The 25,212-nt window shown below is 36.3% G+C and overlaps 1 protein-coding gene across 11 annotated transcripts in view; it reads right to left on the reverse strand.

The window, feature by feature from the left end:
- The window catches only part of IQSEC1 (IQ motif and Sec7 domain ArfGEF 1), a 344,442-nt gene that overhangs the window by 249,787 nt on the left and 69,443 nt on the right, over positions 1–25,212 (reverse strand). For 10 of the 11 annotated variants that reach the window (XM_080607008.1, XM_080607016.1, XM_080607010.1 and 7 more), the window contains exon 2: positions 25,078–25,107. The exons of the other annotated variant lie outside the window; for it this stretch is intronic. In XM_080607008.1, coding sequence (XP_080463134.1) covers positions 25,078–25,107 — 30 coding nt within the window. The remainder of the gene's footprint in view (positions 1–25,077; positions 25,108–25,212) is intronic. 11 annotated transcript variants of the gene reach the window in all.

Here is a 25,212-nt window from a genome sequence, read left to right on the forward strand (position 1 = left end):
ATTGATGATGTAAAGTCTATAGGTTTATGAAGACCATACCAGATCTTTACTAGTTTTTTACATGGCTATTCAAACCATGCTTGGCAGATCAGTACATACAAGCATTTCCTCACCCCTTCTTCCCATCAGAATCCCAGCTCAGGGTGATCTACAACCGAACTCCTTATGGCCTTTCTCACAGAAACCAACTCTTCCTACAGCAAGCCATGAAAAGATGAAACCCTATAGCTGGCTCACCAGGACTCAGGGTGATTATGTGTAAGGGTTTGTTTGAGCAACCCCCCGGCCCTCCTCCCCCCCTTAAGAAAAAGAAAAAAAAAAGAAAAAAAAAGAAAAAAAAAGGAAAGAAAAAAAGGACAAACTCTCAGGATTTATGACGGAATGACTGTTGCAACTGAACCAATACAAGAACAAAACAATTTCTGCCAATCCTTCAGAAAGGATGAACTTGAAATCCCAAGTAACATCAGACCAATGTAAGATTAAGAACAGATTTATACACTGAAGATTCAGGTGTGGGCCACACTTTATACTGCTATACAGTCTGCAAGATTCATGCAAATTGTGTCAGAAGTGTTTACACTGGAGATCAGTCTCTATTGCTTAGAAATATGATTTCAACAAAAGTGACATGAAAAATGGAAAGGTCATTGAAGATATTTGACTGTTACATATTAGAGTTTTTTTTGCATGATTTCTGGTGTACTTGCATTTTCTTTATTTAATTTAATTAAGATACAGTGAGTCCATTTCAGATTGAATATTTTCTTATGGAACTATAGCTAATCCTTCACTTCAAAAACAGGATCTCCAGATGTAATTTAAAACCTCATTAACAGTATTAATTAATGAAACTGATAACATTAAGATGTTAAACTTGCATTCTACTGTTCACCAGCTGTCCTGCATGACAATTAGTTTTCTATTTTCTACATTAAGTACAACAACTTTGTGCATTTCATGCAAATTACTCATCTTCAGTGTCATGAACATGATTTCTGGGAAAGAAAAATGCAATTAATGTTACTCCAAAAACAAACAAACAAACAAAAAAACAAACACACTAATATTCCCATCTGTTGAATCTTGAAGAAAAGAGAATTTGAGATAAAGATTAGGTAACTTATGTGAGTTTTCATGGGAAATAAGAGCCTCACCTCATACATTATAATTCTAGTAATAACTCAGTATGGTCAAACTACCTAAAATACTGAAACCACTCAATCCCCCAAATCCTGCAGGACCAAACACTAAGATCATTCTGAAATATTGCCGCCTGTGCATCAGCTCCACTGACACCTCGTTACCGTGTGCCTCAGGCTCTAGCTCCCCTTGCATGGCTACAAGAGCAATTCACTTAGCTTTTCAGAAAGCAGAACAAAGTAACACCTAGTACAGCACTGGTAAAAAACACCACTAAAAATCCACTTAACATTTCAACTTTGATATTGGTGACTTCCACTACTGAAAATAAATGTATTCAGCATTTCAAAGTCGGAAGCATTCTGTTTTGACTCTTTAGGAATGCATTTTTCAAAGCAGCCGGATGTGTGTGTGTGTTTTGTTTGGGTTTTCTTGCGTTTTTACAAGCAGTAGCTTGCACATATGCTACGCCTAACTAGTATGTTATCAAGAAAGATGTAAATACATTTCCCACTCTCAAAGCCAGTAATGTAACAGGACACCACCTGTCTTGCTAAAATAGGAAGGAGTTCTTTAGGATTTTGAAATTAAGAGAAATTATTTGCAGAAAGTCCTCGTTTACTAAAAGCATTACTGTGTACTTGCACTAGAGAACTGTGATCTAATAAGCACCATGAACAATACACAAGGAAATTTATTCTGGATTCCTCAATCCTGGATCCCCTGGAACATGTTGCTTCTAGGATCAAAGTGCTCTCCAGCTCCATTTCCTGGCACTATTGATGCAGGTTTTCCAAAAGTGACCACACCAAGGTCTCTAAAAGCCCTGCCACATCAAGGATTTCTCTTCTTCTAGTGAGAAGTTAGAACAGCTGAGCTCTTTCTGGTAAAAATGATTTACAAACTTCTTACATGCAGCTCTGTGCTTCAGGAAATAATTAATCAGCAAGTATTTTATGAGATCTGAACATTAAGTGGTTAAAATTTGTTCTAAATCTCAAATATCTTACGAGTGCCAGCTTCATAATTTGTTATTATTCATTAGTACCTATTACATAAAATAAAGTACTGATGCAGAAACAGGTGCAGATTCAAGTGTCTGGATAAAAACCTTATTTCTGTAATATGGAGAGGCAGCATTGTTTCATTATTCATCAGAAGGTGTTGACAGAACATGTTGTGTGTTATTTGATCAGGGTCTGGGTGCAGTAGGTTTTCTAAAAATATTTTCAGTTCTATTTATTGGGAACTCGAATCTATTTTCCTTTGCATAGACCAATTGCATGGCAAGCTGCAACACAAGCAATCAGCCAGTGTCAAATATGCCAACGAATAATAAAAAGCTTAGAGCAATCATATTTCATTCATCTAAGTCACAGAAACCCCATAACCTTAAATAGGGTAAAAAATCTTCATTCAAACAACAATCCCTCCAGAAAAAATAAAACAACATTCCCCTCTCCAATCCCCCACCACGTCCATCACAAACCTTGCTGAAATTCTCCCTTGCCATAGTTTAACCTGCACTTGAAGAACCATTCACAGAAAAAGGAGATAATCAATGTAATACATTAGTCAGAATATGCTCCTAAATCCAAGAGTCTCTCAGTTGTTTAATACAGCCACTTCATAGCCTAAGAAAAGCATCTTTTCTAGTAGTGTTTTGTAAGCGTGAATTGGCATGCTGAAAGAGACTGCAGCAGTTTTTGCAGGTATTTTAACGTAAGAAGGAAATTCAACCTGAGTTGCCATTACATGCATTAAGACAGTGCTTTGAAAAGCCTATTAATGATCAGAACTGAAGGTATACAATATGATAAATTGCTCCCCAAACAACAGCAGCAGTAAAGGCCTGGGAAAGAGAGAAAAGCGAAATTTCCACTGTTGAGGACAGAAGTAGATCAGACAGCGGACAGAAGAGTTGTTTGGTCTATCTGTAGCACTGGACTTGGATCAGAGCTTTGGGAAAGGTTCCTTAAGCCTTCCAAGCAACATTTACACACCAACTGAGTAAGCCAAGTTACTGAAACCAGTGTGCTTAGATTGCACTCCAGCTTATTTCTCAAATTAAATATATACGTGTATTTCTGATCAATTATTCTGCTACACCTCAAAATCTTTGCTGTTTCATAACAAACAGTCCAAAGTATCTGCAGTCATGTACATTCAAGAATGTACAGTAATCAGCTGAAAGTATTTTTAAAATTAAGACTTAAAGAGCAAAAAGAACAAAATCAAATTAACAGAGCTAGCTCCCAAGAACAAGCTGGATTAATGACACAACTTGCATATTGGATATTTTTTGATTTAAAATAAACCATCAGAAAAATTACAGACCATTCAAAAGCAGGCAGAGGGGCCAGTCAAGCAAGATTTTCAGCCTGTACACCCAGATGATGTTGTGCAACTAATCACAGAAACAGCAGTATGGCCAAAATGAAGCAGTACAATAACCTTATAACCAACATACAGCAAGAGGGGCTGCAAGAAAAATGCTACAAAAAGCTACTACAATTAAATAAAACAACAACATATACGTGTTAAGTTTATTTAACCAATTTTCCAGCTAAAACTTTACACCTAAGTATTTATAGGATGATCTGAGCAACAAAAACAAAAAGGATTGTTGACCCTAGGAAAATCACAGGCGTTCCCTCCTTTCTGCAGGCTACTACCATGTTCTTTTTGCTTCTAAGACATATGGGGACACCAGGGTAGGCTGCTGTTTGCAGGTATGGCAAAGGTCATCTAAGCCAGGGACTGAAGAGGCACAGACACTTTGAAGATGTTTAATTTTCGCTTTGTTAGCTATAAACATAAGTCATCAGGAAAAGGAAGGATAGAAAGAATTTACTTCAAAGAAAACTTTTGCCTTGTTTGCTTAACCTCTAAATGGGTTAGACAATTCTTGAAGTTGTTTATATGCCACTTTAAACTAAATGAAGAATGATTTTTTGCTGCTTAGTGCCTTTTAAAAAGTAAAGAACATCCATTACGAAACTATAAAAAGCAGCAGTGGCAAACTGTGCTGTGTTTATCTTGTCACTTGACGTATCAAAATACCCACTTAGTGTCAGCATAACAGACAAAAGTGTCTACAAAAGCAGAATTTTGCACTATGTTTGGAATACTTGCCCTTATTTCAATGACAAGTCTGACTAATAGAAGAGATTCTTAATTATATGCTATTTTTCAGTATTTATGAAACTGCAGACCAACAGTAATGTAATTAGAAGAAAGGCTAGATATGTGAGAGTGACTTAAGACAGAGTTTAGTAAATATTTGTAGACAGACTGGTTTTATTAGGTAGTAAGATTACTGGATGCATTAAACATCATAAATTCAAACTACTAAATTCTCTGAGCAGACTGTCTTTGGCCACGACAGCAGAGGGACACACTTCAAAAAGGAATTCCTAAACAGCAACCACATTTTCATCTTTCATATCATATCTGCTTTCATTAACCTTACAATGGAGATGATTTATTCATTATAAAGATTTTAAAATGCAATAACCTTCTCTTATCTCAAGAGATTTGTCATTATTTTGTACAGAAATTGGCACTTAGGCAGTTACTTGAAGTAACTGTCACTTCTTTTTAATTACTGTTTGCAATTCATTGTCTCCTTTAAACACACCAGCCTAGTCATGAATGTACTGCGGCAACCTCACGATGTTCGAGTAGCAGAAAGCTGTCACAAAACCAACTGATCTAGCTACTCACATTTCCCTTTAGCAGTTTTCTTGGCAGCGCCCAAGGATACCAAACACCCCCTGGCTGTACAAATTTAAACACCTCATAACTAAAACCTCCAATTCTATTTGAGGCCTTGACCCCAAATCCACTAGTCTCCAAACTGAATGCTAAAAGAAGCTCAAAGCCATCTTTGCACACTGTTCTCTTTGGTCACAGCTACTGCTGAGCACAGCTATAACACTGCACACACCTGAGATGCTTCCATGTATGAATTTTAATCTTTATATGGTCAGCATATCAGGTACAGCTCCCTGACAGATTATCCTCAGTTTAAATCCTTTGCTCTGCAGCAGTTCTTGAAACGTTTATTTCATTCCTGGTCAGCATCTTGCCTATAGCACATTGTTTTGGAGCTCAGAGGCTTCAATTCAACCTTCCTTCTCAGGATAAACACTGGATTTTTGGCCTTCCTCTATGTTTATAGAGAGACAGTACAATGGCATGTGGACTGACTTTCCTGGGGAAAAGTCTGCTTGCCAGAAGAATGAAGAACAAAAACTTCAGTGAACCTCTTGGGTTAAATTATACAGACAAATATTTGCACATTAGCATTTCAGTACGGATTTGCTCTTGTGGCTGAGCCACTTCATTTCCTCTTGTAACTCCACTGGGCTCTGGTCCCTAGTTCCATTTCCCCCTATTGAAGGGCAGCTCCATTTATCTATCTGAAGGTATTCCAGGTTTAAACTAGTAGCAGAGTGGTCCATTTTCTGATGTTTAAGTTTATCTTAAAGGCATTTAAGGATAAAAGTAAGAGCCAGACTACACTGTTGGAATTCTTCCACTTTGGGAAGAACAGCTGACTGAGTGCCACAAAGCTGACACCATTGGGACTCAGCGTTAACTATTTACCTTTAAGTTTGTACAATTTCAATGACAACTGGTTAAATTCCGTTCCTTCTCTCTATACAGCAGCTCAGTGCCACTTGAAAAATCCAGTTACTTTTTAACTAAAAATTAGATTTTACGCAGTTTCAAAGGTCTCAGGTCCCATCTCCTCTAAGCTCACCAAGTTACATTACAAGAATCTTATTGCAGGTTCCTCTTTCCTCCACTTTCTTTGGAGAGTTTAGCATCACCCTCACCTAAGATTAAGGCTGGACTAGCACTAACCATCCTTTCTTCTAACCTAATCCTTTATCTCCTATCTTGACTTTTCTCATTAATTACTTTTCTTCTCCACAATACACTCCCTCACTTCCACTATGCACTCATTCAGTAAACTTTTGAGCAGACAAGGAAGTTCACAGCAAGTGTTTTCTTTTTCTGTAATTACCTCTACCACAGCCATATCTATTCTCTGTGCAGCCATATTTTATTGATTCCCTGTCTCAAATGAAAGCTCTCCACATATGCCTGGATCACGTTGTTTTCCTTTATCTGTAACACTAAACCAGACATTTGAAGACCAACAAGCAGTTAAGGTGAACGGAACAGACCTGGACAAGATTCCTGCTACCAGATGAATGGAAGCACCAAACAAGCATGTGCCCTCCACTTGTGCAAGACTGCACCTGAAAGAACAGCTGAGCTACATTTTACCTAGCCTTGGGTAAAATTACTATTTCAGTATTAATTTTTGTGAAGCTTTTATTTCCTTCAGTCTTTGATTATGATTCAGAAACCATCTCATCTTGAACTATTGGTAAAACAAACAAACAAGCCACACAAAAACCCCACAGTTGTCTCCTCTAGCCTAAAGATCTTAAATCATGAGACTATAGCAGACATCACAGGAATTAAATAATGCAACCACCTTTAATTTCAGACTTAATAAGGGCTTCACAATTTTCTTCTAAAAACTAAAGCATAGCCATTACATTCAACTTATTTGTACATCTTGAAATCCGTCTTAGCAAAATTAGCTCAATCTTTCAGGAAGACATATCCTCTACTCTTTTTGCTACTCAAACCCTTTACCTTATTTAAAGGGCACAAACATGTTACATTCATTTAATGTAGGAATGACAACAAAAGGCACAGAAATGGAAAATCCTCATCAAGTAGTCATTATTAAACTCTTTCTTCCCACAACAGTCTCCAAAAGCTTACAAGATTTACAATCTTTTCAGCTCAAACTACGAGTTGCACGTTCAGTTTCATGAGAAAGTTTACTTCAAGTAACATTGTCACTGCATAGTGCAAAAAGATTTTGTACTAAATATAAAGCTCAATACTAATAATTACATAAGCTGAGGAATTTCTGTGAAGGCAAGAGATCATGGTCTCCAAGTTTAAATAGCCTTTAATATCTGAGTGACTGCCACATACGACAATGCTTTGTCATTTGGGGGGCAGGTAGGATAGTGGTTCTTTCTGGTACAGTCAAGTTCTCTGTGGGAGAGTCAAAAAAAGAAACTGTAGTTGAAATACTGCTTCAGTAGGTCATGGGTGTCTCCAGAAGGACTAATAGGTTTCGTAGTACTTGCTCTCTCCCCCTCCTTGAACTCTGTTAGCCTCCTGCACCTACTCCCTAGTGCAGTGTTAGGACCATTTACAGTCCTAGAACTGGGTCACAGCACTTTGCTCTTGTTCCAGTCTCTATCCAGAGCCTCGGCTTCTAGGAGGTGCCAAAAGCCATCTTTACAGATGGCTGGAAGAGAAGCAGTGAGAAACTGAAGAGTGAAAGATGTGGCAAACCTGACAGGCTGCAGTGCTGCAGGTCAGTCTGTGCACACAAGTCCTGTGTACTGCAACGTGCACAAGCAAATACAGACTCTGTTCTGAGGTATGCTGCTTCAAGAACAACATCCTGCTCACCTTATTTAAATAAGCCAGAAAGTTTACAGAAAGTTTACTTCTTCCCAATTTATACTTACGGTGCATTTGGACTGGCAACATCACAAGCACGGGGAAATGTTTCAGGAATCCTAGTAAAAATTTCCTTGTTAAAACTTGTTAAGCTTAGCTGAAGCTAGCTTACCAAACTTTGTTCTGTGACACTATGTGATCAACTTTATTTGGAAGATACATGCTGACATCTCAATGCCAAATTTATCATTTTCTGTAGCTTCATTTTTCTCTTAGCACTTTCCTGAGTTGTACTATTTCATGTTCTAATTATTCCTTATTTTAAGTATGGGTAGCTTTCATTACTATAGATGTCAAAATAATAGACTGCTAATGTTGTATGTTTAGCTTATCTTCTCTCCAAATGGTAGCACAGTAGAATAACTAATCAGGATATGCAGTTTTCTATTTATATTCCTTTGGTGTGTACATGCACACACAATCAGTGTTCACTTTCTTTTTGTAATTGACACTATTTCCTGTTTTGCACAATCCTTTTCTGCTTACTAAGGTTTGGCTGATCACATTGCTGCTGATTAAATTACTTCAACATCAGCCTAATCACAGACATATCACAGAGGGACACAGAACCTTCTAGGAGTAAAATCCTAGTATTTGATGGCAGAGCAACTCCTTCAAGAAGTTTATGTTTCCCTGTTTGGATTCTCCTACAAGTTCTGGGACAACGAAGAAAGAATTTGGAAAAAAAGAGTTCTTGCCCCTGTTCCTGTTGTAGTGAAGGTGTTGAACAGCTTGTGTCCCTGTCTTTAACAACGCTTCACCAACTCTTTTTGTCCTAGATTTGCAACACCACATTATATTACCTACCAAACCATAGGGAGTATGGAAAAGTGATCTTCCCTCTGTACTTCCCTCTGTAGCTGGTGAAGGGTCTAGAGAATAAGTATTATGAGGAGCAATTAAAGGATCTGGGGTTGTTTAGACTGAAGGAAAGGAGGCTCAGGGGAGACCTTATCGCACTCTACAACTACCCCCAACGGAGTCTGTAGTGGGGTGGCAGATTGGTCTCTTCTCCCAAGCAAGAAGTCATGGAACAAGTGGAAATGGCCTCAAGTTGCACCAAGGCAGGTTTAGGTTGGATATTAGAAAAAATCTCCTCACTGCATCACTGGTTGTGATGCATTCAATAGGTTGCCCAGCGAAGTGGTTGAGTCACCATCCCTGGATGTATTCGAAAGACATATAGATGTGGTACTCAGGGACATGGTTTAGTGGTAGACTTGGCAGTGCTATGTTAACAGTTGGACTTGATGATCTTGGAGGTCTTTTCCAACCTAAATAATTCCATGATTTTATTAGCTAATACTTTTCACTCATAACAGGAACTGAGAATTCACTTGTAACTTTAAGAATCACATCTGCCTTTCTGAATAAAGAAGCAGTAATTAATTTGTTTACATAAAAGTCTTACAGTACCTTCCCACCCCTCTTCTATTGTTAATTTTCCATTGCCTAACAGTTTCTTTCATCTTTTCAAGAAGTAGGTATCAATTCTGTTGCTAGCTAAACACACACACAAAAAAAATCAGCGTGCATTATTCCAGTACTAAACTTTTAGTATTGCCCTATTTTAGCTAAGAAACAGCCAAACAATCTTTGTCCTGGAAGTGATAATTAAAATGATCATTACTGAATCACATTAAAAGATCTCCATAAAAGCCTTAGACTGGTAATGACAAGTTAGACGTGAATGGTGAAAGCTGTACAATCTTAGAGAAATGAAAGGTCAACTGCTATTCATATTTCTACGGTATATAAATATATATTTTTATGTATTATATTATTCATTATATATTATATTTTATATATATTTAAATAAATTAGGAAGTTTATACCAGCCAGTGTTAGACAACGCAGTTGTGAGTGCGTTTGGAGAGGTGTGGGGAGTTGCTGATACTATAGTTTCAATGATCTAATATAATTTAGAAGTGGGGTTACTTTTAGCAAGATGAACAGCTACCCATTGAACATGGTCTGAGAAGAGTGTTCAAGACTCATTAACATTTAAATGTAAATGCACACATATAGCATTCAGGAACTGATATAAGCAAGAGGATGAAGGTTTGGAGCATAGTACTGCATCTTTTACATTAAGTCTGTAAATCATTCTGTTTAATAACCTTCTTGAGCTCCTTAAAATGGAGATACACTGGGTTGAAATGAAGAGTTATCCTTGAAGTTTACTTCTATCTTCTTAAGCTTATCCTGCTTAGCAAGCATTCAAACTACTTTTACTACAACATTAATTCAAATAAAAATGAGAGGAAAATATGTTAAGCCCCCACACCTTTTTGCCTACACAGCTCCAGCAACATCAACACATATACATGTTAGCACCTACTACAAAGCTAAAACAGGAAATTAAATTAAAATTTTCAGTGTGATTAAATACATACTACTCCACAAACCTTAAGTGCCTTACATACATTTCTATATACCTACTTTGGTATTTTTTATTGACACAATAGAAAAAAATTACTCAGGCTCAGTTGTTTCTATGCAGCACATCAGCAATCTCAGAGTTCCTCTAAATATGTAAGTTATTGTGGAAATCTAATATTGTTATAGAATAGGACCACTTCTTGCAGGCTATTTTGAATCTGTACTCATATATATAAATACATAGATTAAAAAAAAAAAAATCAGTTCATGTTAAATCTTGAATATTTAACACTCAGCCCAACATAGTCTGTTATGTCATCTCAGATTGTCTATGTTACTGGAACATACTTCCACAAGACCAAAGAAGGGTTTGGTCTTCAAATAGTATAAGCCATATATTCCATAGAATAAAGTTTAACATCATGATTGACTCAAAGATTGTTTGGGAAAATTTGTAGTTATTATCCAATATATCCTTGGAAGGAACAAGGATACATGTCATGATTATGCAAACCCCATAAAATAATGGAACAACACTACAGAGACAGAACATAAATCCCGAGCCTTTCTGCTTTGTGCTGTCAAAATGGGGGTGATGGAACAGGCTGCCCAGAGAAGCTGTGGGTGCCCCTTCCCTGGAAGTGTTCAAGGCCAGGCTGGATGGGGCTTTGGGCAGCCTGGACTGGTGGGAGGTGTCCCTGCCTATAGCTACCCCGAAGCATAGACAAATGATTCATCTTCTGAAGCAAAGACCTGAAAAAACTGTCTCCCACCTGCTCAGTCCTTAGAGAAGCTAAATTGCAATAAAATAAGGGTCTTAAATAGCAAGTGCAAGAGGACACCAAATTGATTTTGATCACATTAGGGCTGGTGCAACATCTGAGACAGAATCAGCTGTTTAAATAACAAACAGAGCAAAGAGCATCTCATTCTCATCGCCACCACCATGCATCCATAATTCATTTTGTCATCTGCACATGGCACACAAACAGCAAGCACTTCCAAGGACAGAGCCACTTCACAGTATCAATCTTACTCTGATAAAATCTTCTAGTTGGAATTTGGGCAAAGTGACAGACACCAGAGGTTTTAGTAGAAATGCAATGGCAAATCAGGAAGCAAGGTACTACCTTTGGTTTTCCCCATGTCTCAACTCTTTTTCTTTTGAACTGTAACCCAGTCGAAATTCTGTACACTGAAATTATGGCATCATCATAACCCCTCAGTCCTTCTCCACTTTAATCAGTTCATGAGCACATCCAAGAGAAATTCTACCAGCTCCAAGGAACACTGATTACTAAGCAAGTTACTTAGGTAATTAGGTAGCTATAAAAAAGCCAAGTAGCTATCAACTGCTGGTTCACTTAGTAGCTCTTGGTTTGAATAAATTCTTTCTAACGTAAGCTACCAGCTATGCTGAGCCTTAGAGGAGGGTAGTACTACTTCATAAGCGGGTCCAGAAAAAAACATCACAAGAGGAAAACTTGCAAAAAACTAACTATATCTTAAGAATTCAGGCATGGAAAATTGGACATTTGTGTTGAAGTTTGAGCAAGATCAATCTCCAAAATGCAGGAGGAGACTGGTTTAGGATTTAAAAGTTGTCCTATTTATGCTATCATTTTTAAGTGAGTTGTGTTTGACTAGTTTCTCTTCAGCATCCTAAAACAATACAAGCTGTACTTCTTTCCCCTACAGCATGCACATTATTAAATAACAACACCCTTTTCCATATAGTCTCATGCATTTCTCCAAAGTCTGTTAAAAAAAAAAAAATGGTTGTGAAAAGATTTGGACATATAAAGGATACCTAAAAGATTTTGTGGAAATCATTCGCTAAGGAAACAGATTGCTTCTGCTCTAATGCAAAGCAGCAATGCCAATTAATTCACAATTACTTCAGGAATTGCAGCGCATTTTAGTGCCACAGGATTACAAATAACTTGGTAGTTCATAGTCATATTAGATCCAGTTCTCAAAAGTCAAATACTCGTTTACAATAGATAATGTGCACTATCAAACTAATGCTCAGGTATCTTGCTAATGTTATCTTGGTTGAATTCAGTCCTCAATAGCCGTGTATCTGAAAAGCCTATTGTCATTTTGGCAAAGACATGCACCAGTCAGGAGGTTACTTAGCAGTGTTTTTCGGTGCAGTTTGTTTCAAAACCATAGGCAGAAGAAAAAGATTACAAACAAACAAAGAGCTGTGGTATCTCAGGCAATTCAAGCTTATTTTAGTACATTTTGAGCATATATTAAATGACAACATGTGATCTGAAAGCCTCATCTTCATTACAGAGTGGAAACTTTCTTCAATTTATGCCTCAGAGCTGAGGGGCTTATTAAAAAACTGGTGATTTAAATAAATTCTTGCTGGATTTTTGATGTTTGCATGAGCACAAAGGGACTCTTTTTCCCCTCCAAACTGAGTAATGTTAATTGTCATCTTAATCATGCATATTATTGGTCTGCAGTATCTAGAAAGAAAGGAATAATTTGAGTTCAAGATTTATTTTAATGTGATACGCTCCAGTCTTTACCATTCCTTAAGCTTTGCAGATCAAGTTACCCTTGACTGTATGATAAACAAAAGCACTTAAAGAAACTGAAAGACTGAAGATATCTAATGAACATTCTCCAAGTGTACCGTTATAACACTTCAAAATGTAGTTCTTGAGTATACGACTCATCGCTTTTGCACCAGACACCACAGAGGTTAGAATAGAGATGGACTATACTCAGGAACAAGTGAGTAAATATTTATCTTCAAGAGACTATTTTTCTACTTGTCATACAGTAAGTGTATCTAGTATTTAGTGCAGCTCTATTAACTTGGGCTCCACTCTCTTTATCTGCATACAGAGATCGTTTCTTTCATTAAAATTCAGAGGAAGAATTTTATTCCACTGATAAAGTTCACTATTACAAATAAATTATAGGAGCATCCCAAGTAATGTACTTGATTTAATCAACAAGAAGCTAATGAGACAAAATTGATGGCAGAAATTAGTCAAGACTAGCTGACACTTATTTACAGATATATTCAGAAGAAGATAAGACTGTGGAATCAATATGGGGTTTCCTCAAGTGACGGTATCCATTATGGAGACACGTTAAAGTACTTTACTTTCTCCTCTTAATCTGAACAGAAGACAGCTAATGACAGAGTAAAGCAAAGAGGCACAAAAGGTTAGAACTTTCAGTTAATTATTTTTGCTGTAGGAGTCACAGAATCCTTAAGAATTTTCACTACATTACATTACAAAGCAGTGTGCTCGAAAGACTGCTTTCTATTCATTCAGTAAGTTAAAGCAAGATCTACAGCTTCATTTACAAAACAAAATAGAACAACGTAAATATAAATTGAAATCACTTGATACAACATTTGGTTGCTGAAATATCAAACATGATGATATCTTGTGTTCCTGCCTTTCTGTGATTTTGGTAGACACAGCAACATAGCTGAAGATAGCCATTAGGACTGCATGCTAAAGGAACAAGTAATAACAAAACTCACAGAAGTCCTTGGCCTCTACATCCATATTGCAGAATACAAGGATATCTATACTTATATGTGACCGTTCACCCAAGCTCAGTGTAGTTATGCCTCTGTAAATAAGCTTTGGTTAATCAGTTTACAAGGCTGCCTTCAAGTGCACACCACATGTGCAATAGATTAAAAGTGACAGAGCGGGCACATCACTGCTAAGGCCCTTTGTCCTTTTCTGCTATTCTCTTTACCACAGGAAACTCAGCATTTGGAGGAAATTACACCTAGGATATAATTTCATTTGCAGTCTGTAGCTGTGATAGGAAATGAATTATCCACTGATAGATAAGTTCACTGTATTCCAAATTTATATATATATATATTCAATTGTCTTTGCTATGCACCAACGTAAAGGTCTGTGCCTACTGTTTTTATTACTTAGTCCTTTCTGTCCTTCAGTATAAATAACCTACAGAATTTCTTTCCCCCTACCCCCACAAATTTGTTCACAGCCCAAATTAAAAACCCTAAACATTTTACTGCTGCTTGAAGGATAAATGCAAATAATTAGTTAGTGTTATGTTCTTAAGATACAAGAACAGTAATTAGTAATTAAGACAGACAGAATTTGACTCAACTAGATTCCAAGTTGCCTTATACCCCAAGAATAAATGCTTGACCTTCCTTGGTCTCTTATGACAGTGTTATGCAGGTAGCCATATTGTTGCATTTGTAAAGATAAAAGCTTTAGTAAATAAAAAATCAGTTCTGATCTTGATTAAAAGTTGCCCTTCAACTTTAAAACAAAATAATATTTAAAAATTCTAAGCAGTTTTTGTCAAAAAAAATCATATATTTAGTAACTAAACAGTACTCTCCCCACCCCACCCCCCAAAAAAAAAAAAAAAAAGCTTTAAGTTTCCTCTATGGGACACACTGGAAATTCTCTTTTCTATAATTTGTGTCCCATAACAACATTTACTTCCCCACAAAGGTGGCACTCTAAAATTCATACACACACTTTTATTAATACTATGTTGGCACACAACAAACCTAATCCTTTTTTATTGTTGTCTATATCAGGCCATGGACAAAAATCTCTTCAGATTCATCTTGTGCATCCCATACATCAACCTGAAAGTACTTCCCAAAGGTAACCAGCAGGCTGACATTGTAGCTTTCAATACATACAAGTTAGAACTACTGGCAGGGAGTACAACAGAGAAAAATCCTATGATTGGGAAACATTTTTTTCCCTACAACAGGGAAAAAATCAACTTCATAATGTTAAAGCTGATTACATCTTCAGTAACACAAATTAGATTACTGATGGTGTTAGTGAGAAGTCATTCAAGGAGTCTGAACTCTAGCTATTCCAGAGATACTACGTACTTAGACTCCAAGCCTGCTGTCCCACAGTTCTGATGTTTGTGAGAAACTGAAGTTTTAAGAAATGGTTTCAAAAATAAGTATTTTTGCTTAACCTCTCCTTGAGGAGTTTAAGGACTTCAGCATTGGAGCAAGCAAGGTAACTACACCAGCAGGACTCTGCAATTTCCACTGGCACCTGTTCTTCCTTTTCTCCTTCCACGTAACACAAATACTTCATAGTCTTGTGTCCTATTCAGGTTTCACGAGCACTACTAGCACAAGAACTTCCATATTAATCTTTTACTAGGAAAGATAAGTCTGTTAGTGCTATATTTTCCATGCCTCTCATTGGGAGTGTACTGGCAACACAAGTTAGGAGCCTCTGAGAACTCTCTGAAAAGGGAGAAAGCTACTGAGAACCCTGCAAAAGATTAAAAAGTGTCTTTATTTTTATAATCAGAAAGTAGAGCAAGAACTCCAGGAAAAACAACCAACAATCACAACCTAACCAAAAAACACTAACATTTGCCAACTCCAAATTTCTTGTAGTAGTTCTCAGGAACCAGTTACATTGCAAATGAAGCATTTGTCTTAAATTCTAAGATTGAAACAGGATACTTAGCTGATAGCAAGTAATTTATAATGCATATGTAAGGACTTTTTTTTTTTAATGGTGATAACCTAAAATGTTATTTTCAATCCTTGCAATGTTATTTATTATTCTGTTCTCACCTTTTGCAAAGCATTGCTTGTTTACTTCATCTTCCATTTACTTACAATTACACTTATTGGAACTCTTCTAAAAGCATCACTAAAACAGCTCAGATGAATCAGGTATTTAAGTCATGCTTATGTCCTAATCCAAGGATCATTCTTGAATTACACTGAGGCATAAAACTGCCTAGAATACAGATTAGAAAGGCAAGGGGATAAATAAAAAATAAATTTTTGCTGCGTACTATCCTGTTGAATAGCATTAGTTTAGCCTTAACTACTTGAGCAAAGCAATGAGATCAGCAAGAAAAACTGTGAAAGTTCTCTTTTCTATTTGATTTTAAGGTACCATTAGCTTAGACTCCTATATGTAAACGTTGAATACATGGATGCTTTTGGAAGAAACAGACTATGTTCAGTGAATCACAGATTTTATTGCCAGTGCATAGAGCCAAATCATTAAAAAACCTCAGTGTCTCCAACTCATGATCCTATCAGTTTGCTCATACACATGGATTTCCAATAGTTATTCTAGACTCTTTTCAGTGTTGGGGACAGAAAATTATGCTTGTTAATTCTGTTTATATTGCATTCCTGTCCTCACAGCACTGTCTGGAATAATGTCTCCATTATAAATAAATAAACAAGAAAAGAGAATAACTACTTTACATTCATAAGTTAAGCCAACTTCAGATCATACTGCATTCTCCTCTGAAGTTCCCGCAAAAGCGAGGCTCTGTTTGGACCGTGTCACAGCTCTTTTCTGTAACAGAAATTCCTCAGCCAGCTTTATGTGCAACTGCAGAACTGCACATCTCTCTCAGCCTACAACAAGGAGCAATGAAAGTTTGTACTGGAAGAGTACAGCACACTGTGATCTTCTGAAAGGCAGATAAAAAGCTAAGCATCATTTTATGGAAGCTGCAAGCAGGAGCTCTTCAACTTGCTAAAACCACTAGCCCACTTATAGGTGGCTCTCACTGTCCCACCAAACAGCTAATAGGTGTGCTAAGTTCTACTAAAAATACATGCTACTCCTTGTTGTCTTGACAAGAGTGACATGTAGTAGAGTAGAAATGAATTCAGAGTAATTACGAGCAGTTCAGCAGGTGCTGCAGAATCAACTTTAGCCAAAGCCCTTGAAGACCATTATGAAGCACACAGGAAGAAAAAGATATTCTACATTATTTTCTTTCTTTATTCTCATATTATAGTCCCCAGATTTAGCCAGAATTTTATGTGAATTCTAATAGAAAAGAACAAAAGCATGGAATGGCAAAATCATGAAGGAAATTTAAACTACTTTATCTGCACAAAAGATAAATCCTGTGGCATTACAAGCACTCAACTTACTGAATGAAGTTGTGAACACATGTTGCTCATTAAGCCAGCCTTATCTTACATTGTAACCAATGGGACTACTTGTGAACAAGAACAACTCCTTCAAGAATTGAGTATAAAAATTAGCTGCATTGAATTAATGTGAAACCACTTACAAAGCTTTGTCTTTTCTTCAAGATTGCAAATTCAACAACTGCCAGACTGTCAAGAGAATTCTGTTAAGCACAATCAGCACTTAGAAACTTACATAAATTACAGCTGTCTATTTCCAGTGGAAATAATTTCAGGCAAGATGCTTGCATATGCTAGTTTATCCACCTGGATGGCATCTCATTTTAGCAAGACTTGATTCTACTTTTTGGTAGAAAATGGGAATCTCAGTAATTTGTGAGTCAAAATATTATTATAACACATTAACTGAAGCAAAAAAAAATCATTAAACTGCAAAGATACACCAAACCAGTTACACATTATTAAAAAAAAAAAAAGTCAGCCCTTTTCCAAATTAATTCACCTTCCAGCTCCACGCTGTTGTATTTCTTTGACAGTTGAGTTTAAGAAAACCCTATTTAAGGGGGGAGTGGGGGTGGGCAGGAATGGCAACACACAGTAAGCTTAGTTCAAGTTTTGTCCCAGGTATATATGTCCCAAGTATACAATTTGTGCCATGGCCGTGATGGTTTAGAATCATTTACAGTGCCTGAAGCTTTTATTTGAGTCATGAAACATTATGATATCCCTTAAGATTCTTCATACATTGAAAAACAATACAGGATTAAAAAAAAAAAAAAAAGCGCTTACCATCTGAAGAACAGAGTAATGGACTTCTTTTGAAAATTGTCAGGTTAAAACGAGTTCCTCTCAACCACCTTCCTCCTACTAGCTAGTATCATCAAGCAGTTACACATTATACTTTGAGGGAATAATGGGATTTGGGCTTTATCACCTGAGAAATAGAACTGTTAGCTTGTTTCGTGACTGAACTGTCTCAAAAAGAACAGTATTCTTTTTCTTCTTCCAACTGAGGATATGTAAAAACAATAGAAGGTCTACAAAATAACAGGTATGCTTCTCAATCATATTAACGATGTTAACTTTCTGAAACTTGACTACTTAAAGTACCTACTATTTTAGCCACTCAATGGTAAAATATCACTCTAAGTATCAATACTCGACTGGCAAGGGCTGTTTTTCTGAAATATATTCTGACTGGTAAGTCAGTATGCAATTTGAAACACTTATACCAATTGCTGAGGTACAAACTCAACCTTCTTTTGAAGATCAAGAAGTTTTAAAACACCTCAAAATGGGTATTCAAAAAAAATTAAGGCACTCAGTATCACAAGGAAATCTCAAAGGTCTAGTTGCAGTTTACAATCAATTTTCATAATGCTTTTCCCAAAACTCAAGTGCCTAAAATGCCACTAGTGACAATGCAAAGTTTTGTTACATTGAATACAATTGCTCAAGGAAAGAGCATCACAACTGAGAGTGTATTCCACTTAGAGTAAAATGAACATAAGTAAAAAAAATTGTGAGCACTGTATTACAGAGCTCAAACAATGACTCCCCCATCAACTAGAGACATATATGGCCACATTCTGCTCTCTGTAACTGTTCAAAATATCCAATGAAATCAGCTCATGGTATATCGAAAAAAGGAGGGTAAAGGATGTGACCCACATGGTGGTTTCAGAAACTAGTGCACTAAAACCAGTGAAACTCCAGCTAACCTGGCTGCATGAAGTAGTACACCTTGTCTCTGCCAACTTAGCAAGTGTCTTGCAAACATCATCCAAACTTCCATTTGTCCATTTCCTTGTCCAAAGAAGCTTGTCACTTTCCTCAGAAGGCTGATGGAGGACTGATGCCAACCAGCAGCACACATGACTAAGTTAAGTTGCTCTTTACACACCCAATAAGACGGTTATGCTGCTTGACACGCTAGCTGCCTCTGGAAGACATGTTAAGAAGGAAGGCAACCATGCTTACTGATGCAATAAGGAAGAGAACAAAAAATCCTATTTAATCATGAACTATAGCCCTATAACCTTTAATCTAGTCTACATTCACTTTGTATTGTAAAGACATTCATATCCTATCCAAGTCATGTAGCATTACATAATACATATTTCATTTTATTATCAATTCATTTCAATATAAGTTCCACTAGTGGTGAAATCGTGAATGGTATTTCATATGTATAATTCATAAGACAGTTTTCCCATTTTTAGTATCATTTAAACATTTACCACAATGTTTCTCAGTGGAATACTGTTTTTACTTTTTTTTTTTTTTTAATTTACTTGTTTTTATTTTCAGTTCCCCTCCCAGTTACAAAGTAAATTCTGAGTGCTCAAACAGGTAGCAGTACAAGCAAACACTAGGGCTGCTACGTCTGAGGAAAGTCTTGAAATTAACTGCCATATTATAAGCTGCACGAAGAGTTAAACTATTAATAAACTTAAAAAGCCTTTTAGAGACAAGTGCTAAGCAATGCTAGAGCTTAGCAGAAAAGTCAAGATAACATTATCCATGATTATAAAAAAACTACTGATCACTTTGGATTCTACTGATTAATTATTGATTTTAATAAGCTTTGCTAATCCTTTGAATGTCACTGCACAAAACTATTTCTAAGGTGTAACTCTACTACAAAGTGCAGAGGAAAAATCAATCCATTCCAGTACTCTTATAGATAAAATTGACTTAGCAGTCAGAAGGGCAGAACAGACATTCTGGCTGCATACGAACAGGAATGCTGGAACAAGATTTCAGGAATGGATAACAAATCAGCCTTAAGAATAGCTGGAAAAAGCAGTTACAGTTGTTTATTAACAGCAGCTTAATTTAACTCTAAGATCTTAGTAAGAACAGATGTGTATTAGTAAGGAGATCTACACAGAACATAATACTTTTTCAGAATGGTTATCAACTTCTAGTACTTTTATAATTTTATCTAAAGCTAGCATGTAACACTGTTGCGTTTAAATATCATCAAGAGCCCAATGTATGGTTAAGGTGCATACTGCAAGCAGTAGCTTAAATCTAGTGGGCAGGACATTGGGATGGAAATCAGAACAACTCATCACAGTGGTCAGGTACTTCACCTCACCTGTTCTCCCTCCTCTGTCAGGTATCATTTCAGCATGAAGCACTTCTGCTTGTACTGTGTTCCTGGGACTTGGACTTTAATCTCTGAAGTAAACCAGAAATTTTGTGTATCTGTCCAAACATCTTTTCTTTAAAACAATAACAGACTAATCATATTATACTCTATTGTAGAGGGTCAGCCTGATATTTACATAGAAATCTGTTGGGGGGTTGAAGAGATTTTATTTATTTGTTTTAATTTAGTATCAAATGGTGATTTTAAGCATTTTATGGACTGCTTAAGAACTGTAGAAAAATCTTTATGCAATGATGAAAAGCTTCCAGAAAAGGCTCTCTTAATGTGCAGTCACCAAATCTTTTAAATTGTTGAGCAATACATTTGATCTTGAAAATTAGTTTCACAAGCCTGTCTGTGTTTAATTCCCCCAAACCTGTACTTTGCAGGTTATCAGAGAGGAGGCTGAGTCACAGAGTTGAAGTAGATCTCATTGAAAATAGGGAGAAAAAAGTCTATTTCCTGCTAGACTTTCTCTGTCTCAATTACTGAAGCTTATCGAGGTGTTTAACAGCCATTTCTCCCACTCTCCACCTGGCATATAATCAGGCTGATATTCTACAGTTTTTTCCTGCTCTAAAATAAACTAAGCTATTACTTCTGCACTTAATCTAATGTGCATCTTCACAGAAAATTAGCCTTTTTGCATGATCCTCAACATACAAAACTTTCAACATCCTCCATCCATTTACATATTGAAAAGAATATCTCTGACTTTTATTTTGGTTCAGCTAAATAATTAGTTGATGTTTTCTCCTTACTAATATTTCAACTGTTTTTATTTATTTATTTATTTATTTATTTTCCCTCTCTTGTAAAACCACACTCCCCTCCTCCCCTGCCACCTCCCCTTTGCTTATTTCTTGAATTACTCAGGTACTCATAGAACACCATACCTTTTCTGGCAATAGCCTTATACCTCACTCCAGGTGCCATCATGTACTACCTGCTTTTATGCTGTATTGTTACTTATAGATTACTACATTTTGTATTTCATTTTTCCTTTAAAAAGCACACAACTTAGAAGGAAAAGAAGTACCTAAAGAGGTCAAATTCAGTGGTTGGACTGAAAATATACGTTGTGCAGGATGGCTGATGGGACAAGCAACAATTGAATTGTACTGAGAATATCATGGAGGAGTTGTGGTGAGTAGCTACAGTCAACTCAAATTTCACTCATCTATTTTACTGCCAGAAAAGCAGCAAAGGGATACATACAGAAACAGTTAATTAAATCTTATGTCTTTAAGCCAACGATAGGTCATGCAATCATTACACTCTTCTAAGAAGAAATATGGGGAAACAATGAAAGCTAGAATACAGGTATTGTTTCTGTGCAGATTTGGGGATTTTGCTACTTGAAGGGTCTTCTTACTGATCTAAAAGGTATCTGCAGAGTCTCTTTGCTATCCCTACTTGAATCCTGTATTCTGTTGCTTTGTGTTCATTAAGTGTTCAGGGCCCATAATAAAGATAAGAGAAACATCATCTAGAAACAAACATCTTATTAAGCCTTAAGACATCCTAGTGCTACAAACATTGATATGATAGATTATACCACACTTATACATTATTATCTGTAACTGTTTAGTCACACTACTAAATACTAAAACTGCATGTAAAACAAATTGCATTTTCTACTGAAAACATACGGACAAAAGACAGCTAATTAAAAAGGACTATCATACTGACAATTTCAAAGCTCACTGTGTATGGGTTCATTACATCTCAGAATGTAGAATTTTCAAAGCAATTTATCAATGTAATAGATTTAACATAAATACCTAGGCTTGATAGTTACATGGCATTCAACTAAAGGAAACCAATGCAAGTTTAATATAGTACAACAATATTATAAAGCAGAACATATTGTAAGATCTTGCACAATGTGACTAAAACCAATAAATTATCCTAATGAGAAAGCCAAGGGGAAAAAAAAAAAAAAAAAGTCAAGATAATTACCTACCTAACTATTCTTTGTAATCATTTCAGTATATCATCTAGAATCATATTGCTTTTCTGTATCACACTTGTCATTGCGCAGTCAGATCCATTGTTTACTGAATTTCAGGGCATTTCAAGATATCTTTAGATTTCAAGATGTCTTTCAAGGTATCTTTTTACATTTGTATGACAAGTTATATAGCTAGTGAAATCATATCCACCAAGGCAATAACTTTTGCAGATGAGCGACAGTGTAAAATTCTAGGGCATCACTGATAATGTGTATTCCATTCCAGTATGAAAACAGCCAGTTATTCCCAAAAAAGTCTCAAAGGCCAAGAGTTGCATTGTACTCACTCAACTCCTAGAGCCAGCTGAGCTGAACCCAAAGTTTCCGAGTACTATGTATAAGATATGTGGCTTCAGACTTCTGTGGCCTGCCAAACTCAGCTGTTTAACACAGGCTGGGGAGGGATGGGGGTGGAGGAAACAAACAAACAAAACCCCCACGAGATATACTTATTTGCTTCCCTTCACAATCTTAATTCTTCTCTTTATGGCTCAGAGGCAAGACAACTGGCAAAAAGATCCGCCTAGAAGAATTAAAAATTTCAGTAAGATTGACAATGGTGCATGTTTTACAGGAAGTAAGGGAGAAAGATGAACATAGCACAGGGTAGACCTACTCTACAAGTTAATATCCATGTCACTCCAATTTATTAGCTCTGACTCATACTGAATTCAACAGACCGATCTGTTTCTGTACACATCTGCTAGAAATGCAAACATAAAAGTTAATTTCTAAATCAGCTGCTCCTGTACCGATGGCATACTGGAGATAAAGATCTTGTTTCTACGTGAGAAACCATTTCCATGAATGGTCATAGGACAGAGATTTCTAGTGACAGAGAAATAAATGTCAAATTTTATTTGATCTGATTTATTTCATCTGATCTCAAAACAATCCTCATGCAGAAAGAGGGTTTAAAAAAAAAAAAAAGTATCTCAGATTTTATCTACATTGATCCTTTAATCTTAAGTGCTAATGCTAGTGAGACTCTACTCTAGCAGACTACTGCTAGACTCTAAATAGTGAGAGCACTACTATTCTAAACAATACTCGTGCTTATTAACTGCAACCATACCACACGAATTTATTTAAGAGCTTATGTTATCTGTCTAACTAATGCTGAGATAGTACCTTTTATCCCTGGATTCCCACCTGCTTGCAGCCCCCTGGATAGTTTATTTCAAGAATTCAGATGAACAACCTGGCAAAAGACACTGATTCTATTTTATTTGCCTTTTTTTTTTTTTTTTGAGTAGAAATGATGATTTCTTTCCTTCAGAATTTAAACACTATCCCCCTAATTAGCCTAATTTTAGACCATCACAGAAGTTTGGAACTTTGCCTTGGAATAACTCAAGTGCATAATGAATAACAGAATTACTTCTCTGAGCAGTCCCAAAAGAGATGATTATACCACTGCCCTAAGACTCATGCTGCAATACTGCTGACAGGTTTCTATAAGGAACATGTGATGTTGATTTTCATCATCATAACCCTGAAGCCTGTATAAAGGAGAAATATGCTGTATACAGCACTGACATTTTCTATAGATGCATCCAATCCAAGCAGGTTGAAATGTGATCCAAATTACAGTTCTGTAAAATCACATGCCAGTGGACTTATTTTCAGTTTGCAATACCTGGTCAGAATCACTCCTTCCATAGCTTAAAAGTGTATCGGCCACACTACTAGGAGTCATAAGCAAGGAATAAGACACAGGCATCTTACTATAGTCTTAACTCTAGCAGATCACAATTTTGTCCAGTTCAGTTGCTGTATATTAAGAACATGCTACCAACTTCTCCTGCACAGCCTTTTACTCAGGTCAATACCATACTGATTTTTACATCTGCTGTAAGAAAAAAAGCATTTCAGAGCATTTTTGATCACTTGCTACAAAGTTCTGTTTTTCTGATAAGAGACCAACTATTCTGCAATTCATCTGTTTCTGGGGATAGTCTGCATACCTGTGGGCCAGAAATGCATTTTTAAATCTGCAGGTGAAGGTTCTGTTTACTTTGTTTGCTGTTTTTATTTATTTATTTTAAGAAATAAAATGCAGTAAAATGTCATTAGACAAAAAGTCCTGACAATCCCCAAACCAATCCATAGAGTAATATGCACTGCCAACATTTTGGACTTTATCATCATTAGTCAACAGCCACACTTCTTGTGCATCAAGGCATCTACTTAACTGAAATGGTCTATTGCACATGGGACTCCTTCAGATTCAAGTACTGAAATTTCATAATTTCAGTAAAATTTTACAGCACTGCTTCCAGTTCTACAAGTTGGACTCAGAACAGCCACATTTACAGAGGTAGTATAAAAAGATACCCTTGAAATAAATGTGAAAATATTAAATGAATACATTTTAAAGTATCTGATAATTACACTAAATTCTCTAAATTATCTGAATCTTCCAAGTGCACAATGAGTATTGTAACAATTAGTCAATGAAGGTTCTCTGTCAGATAAAGAAGCAAAGACTAAGAAAGCCAGAACAAGCACATGGCCTTTTCACCAATACAGATGTCACCCCCCAAAAATGACATCTGGCTTGCTCCTTTGCTAATACAAAAGTGTATTTAGTATGCACTTCTGATTGACAACTATAAACCATATTTTCCAGTTTCCAAAATATTATATGTCTTAATTAAGCCATACTGTAAAGAAGACAATTCAGGAATGCCATGTTATCCATTACTGTACTTATCCAATATAGCATGCCATCTGTATGTTGAATAAAGGAACTTCTAAGTAGAACCAATAATAAAATTTTGAAATGTTTCCATTTTATGTTTCTAATGTTTTGCTTTGAAATAAACTATTTTCTTGGACAAACGAAGGCAACATGACTGAAATGCAATTCACACATACCTGATGCTTCTTGAACTTTCACCTTCAGACCTGTAAAGAAACACACAAATAGTTAGGGCATGATTGCTGTTAGCATTTATAAGCCAGCTAGTCTAGAAAATGATAGACCTTCCTAAGCATTCTTTTCCTTCATAT

The sequence above is a fragment of the Anser brachyrhynchus genome (assembly GCF_964034855.1).
Source record: "Anser brachyrhynchus genome assembly, chromosome: 10".
In the NCBI taxonomy this organism is placed as follows: Eukaryota; Metazoa; Chordata; class Aves; order Anseriformes; family Anatidae; genus Anser; species Anser brachyrhynchus.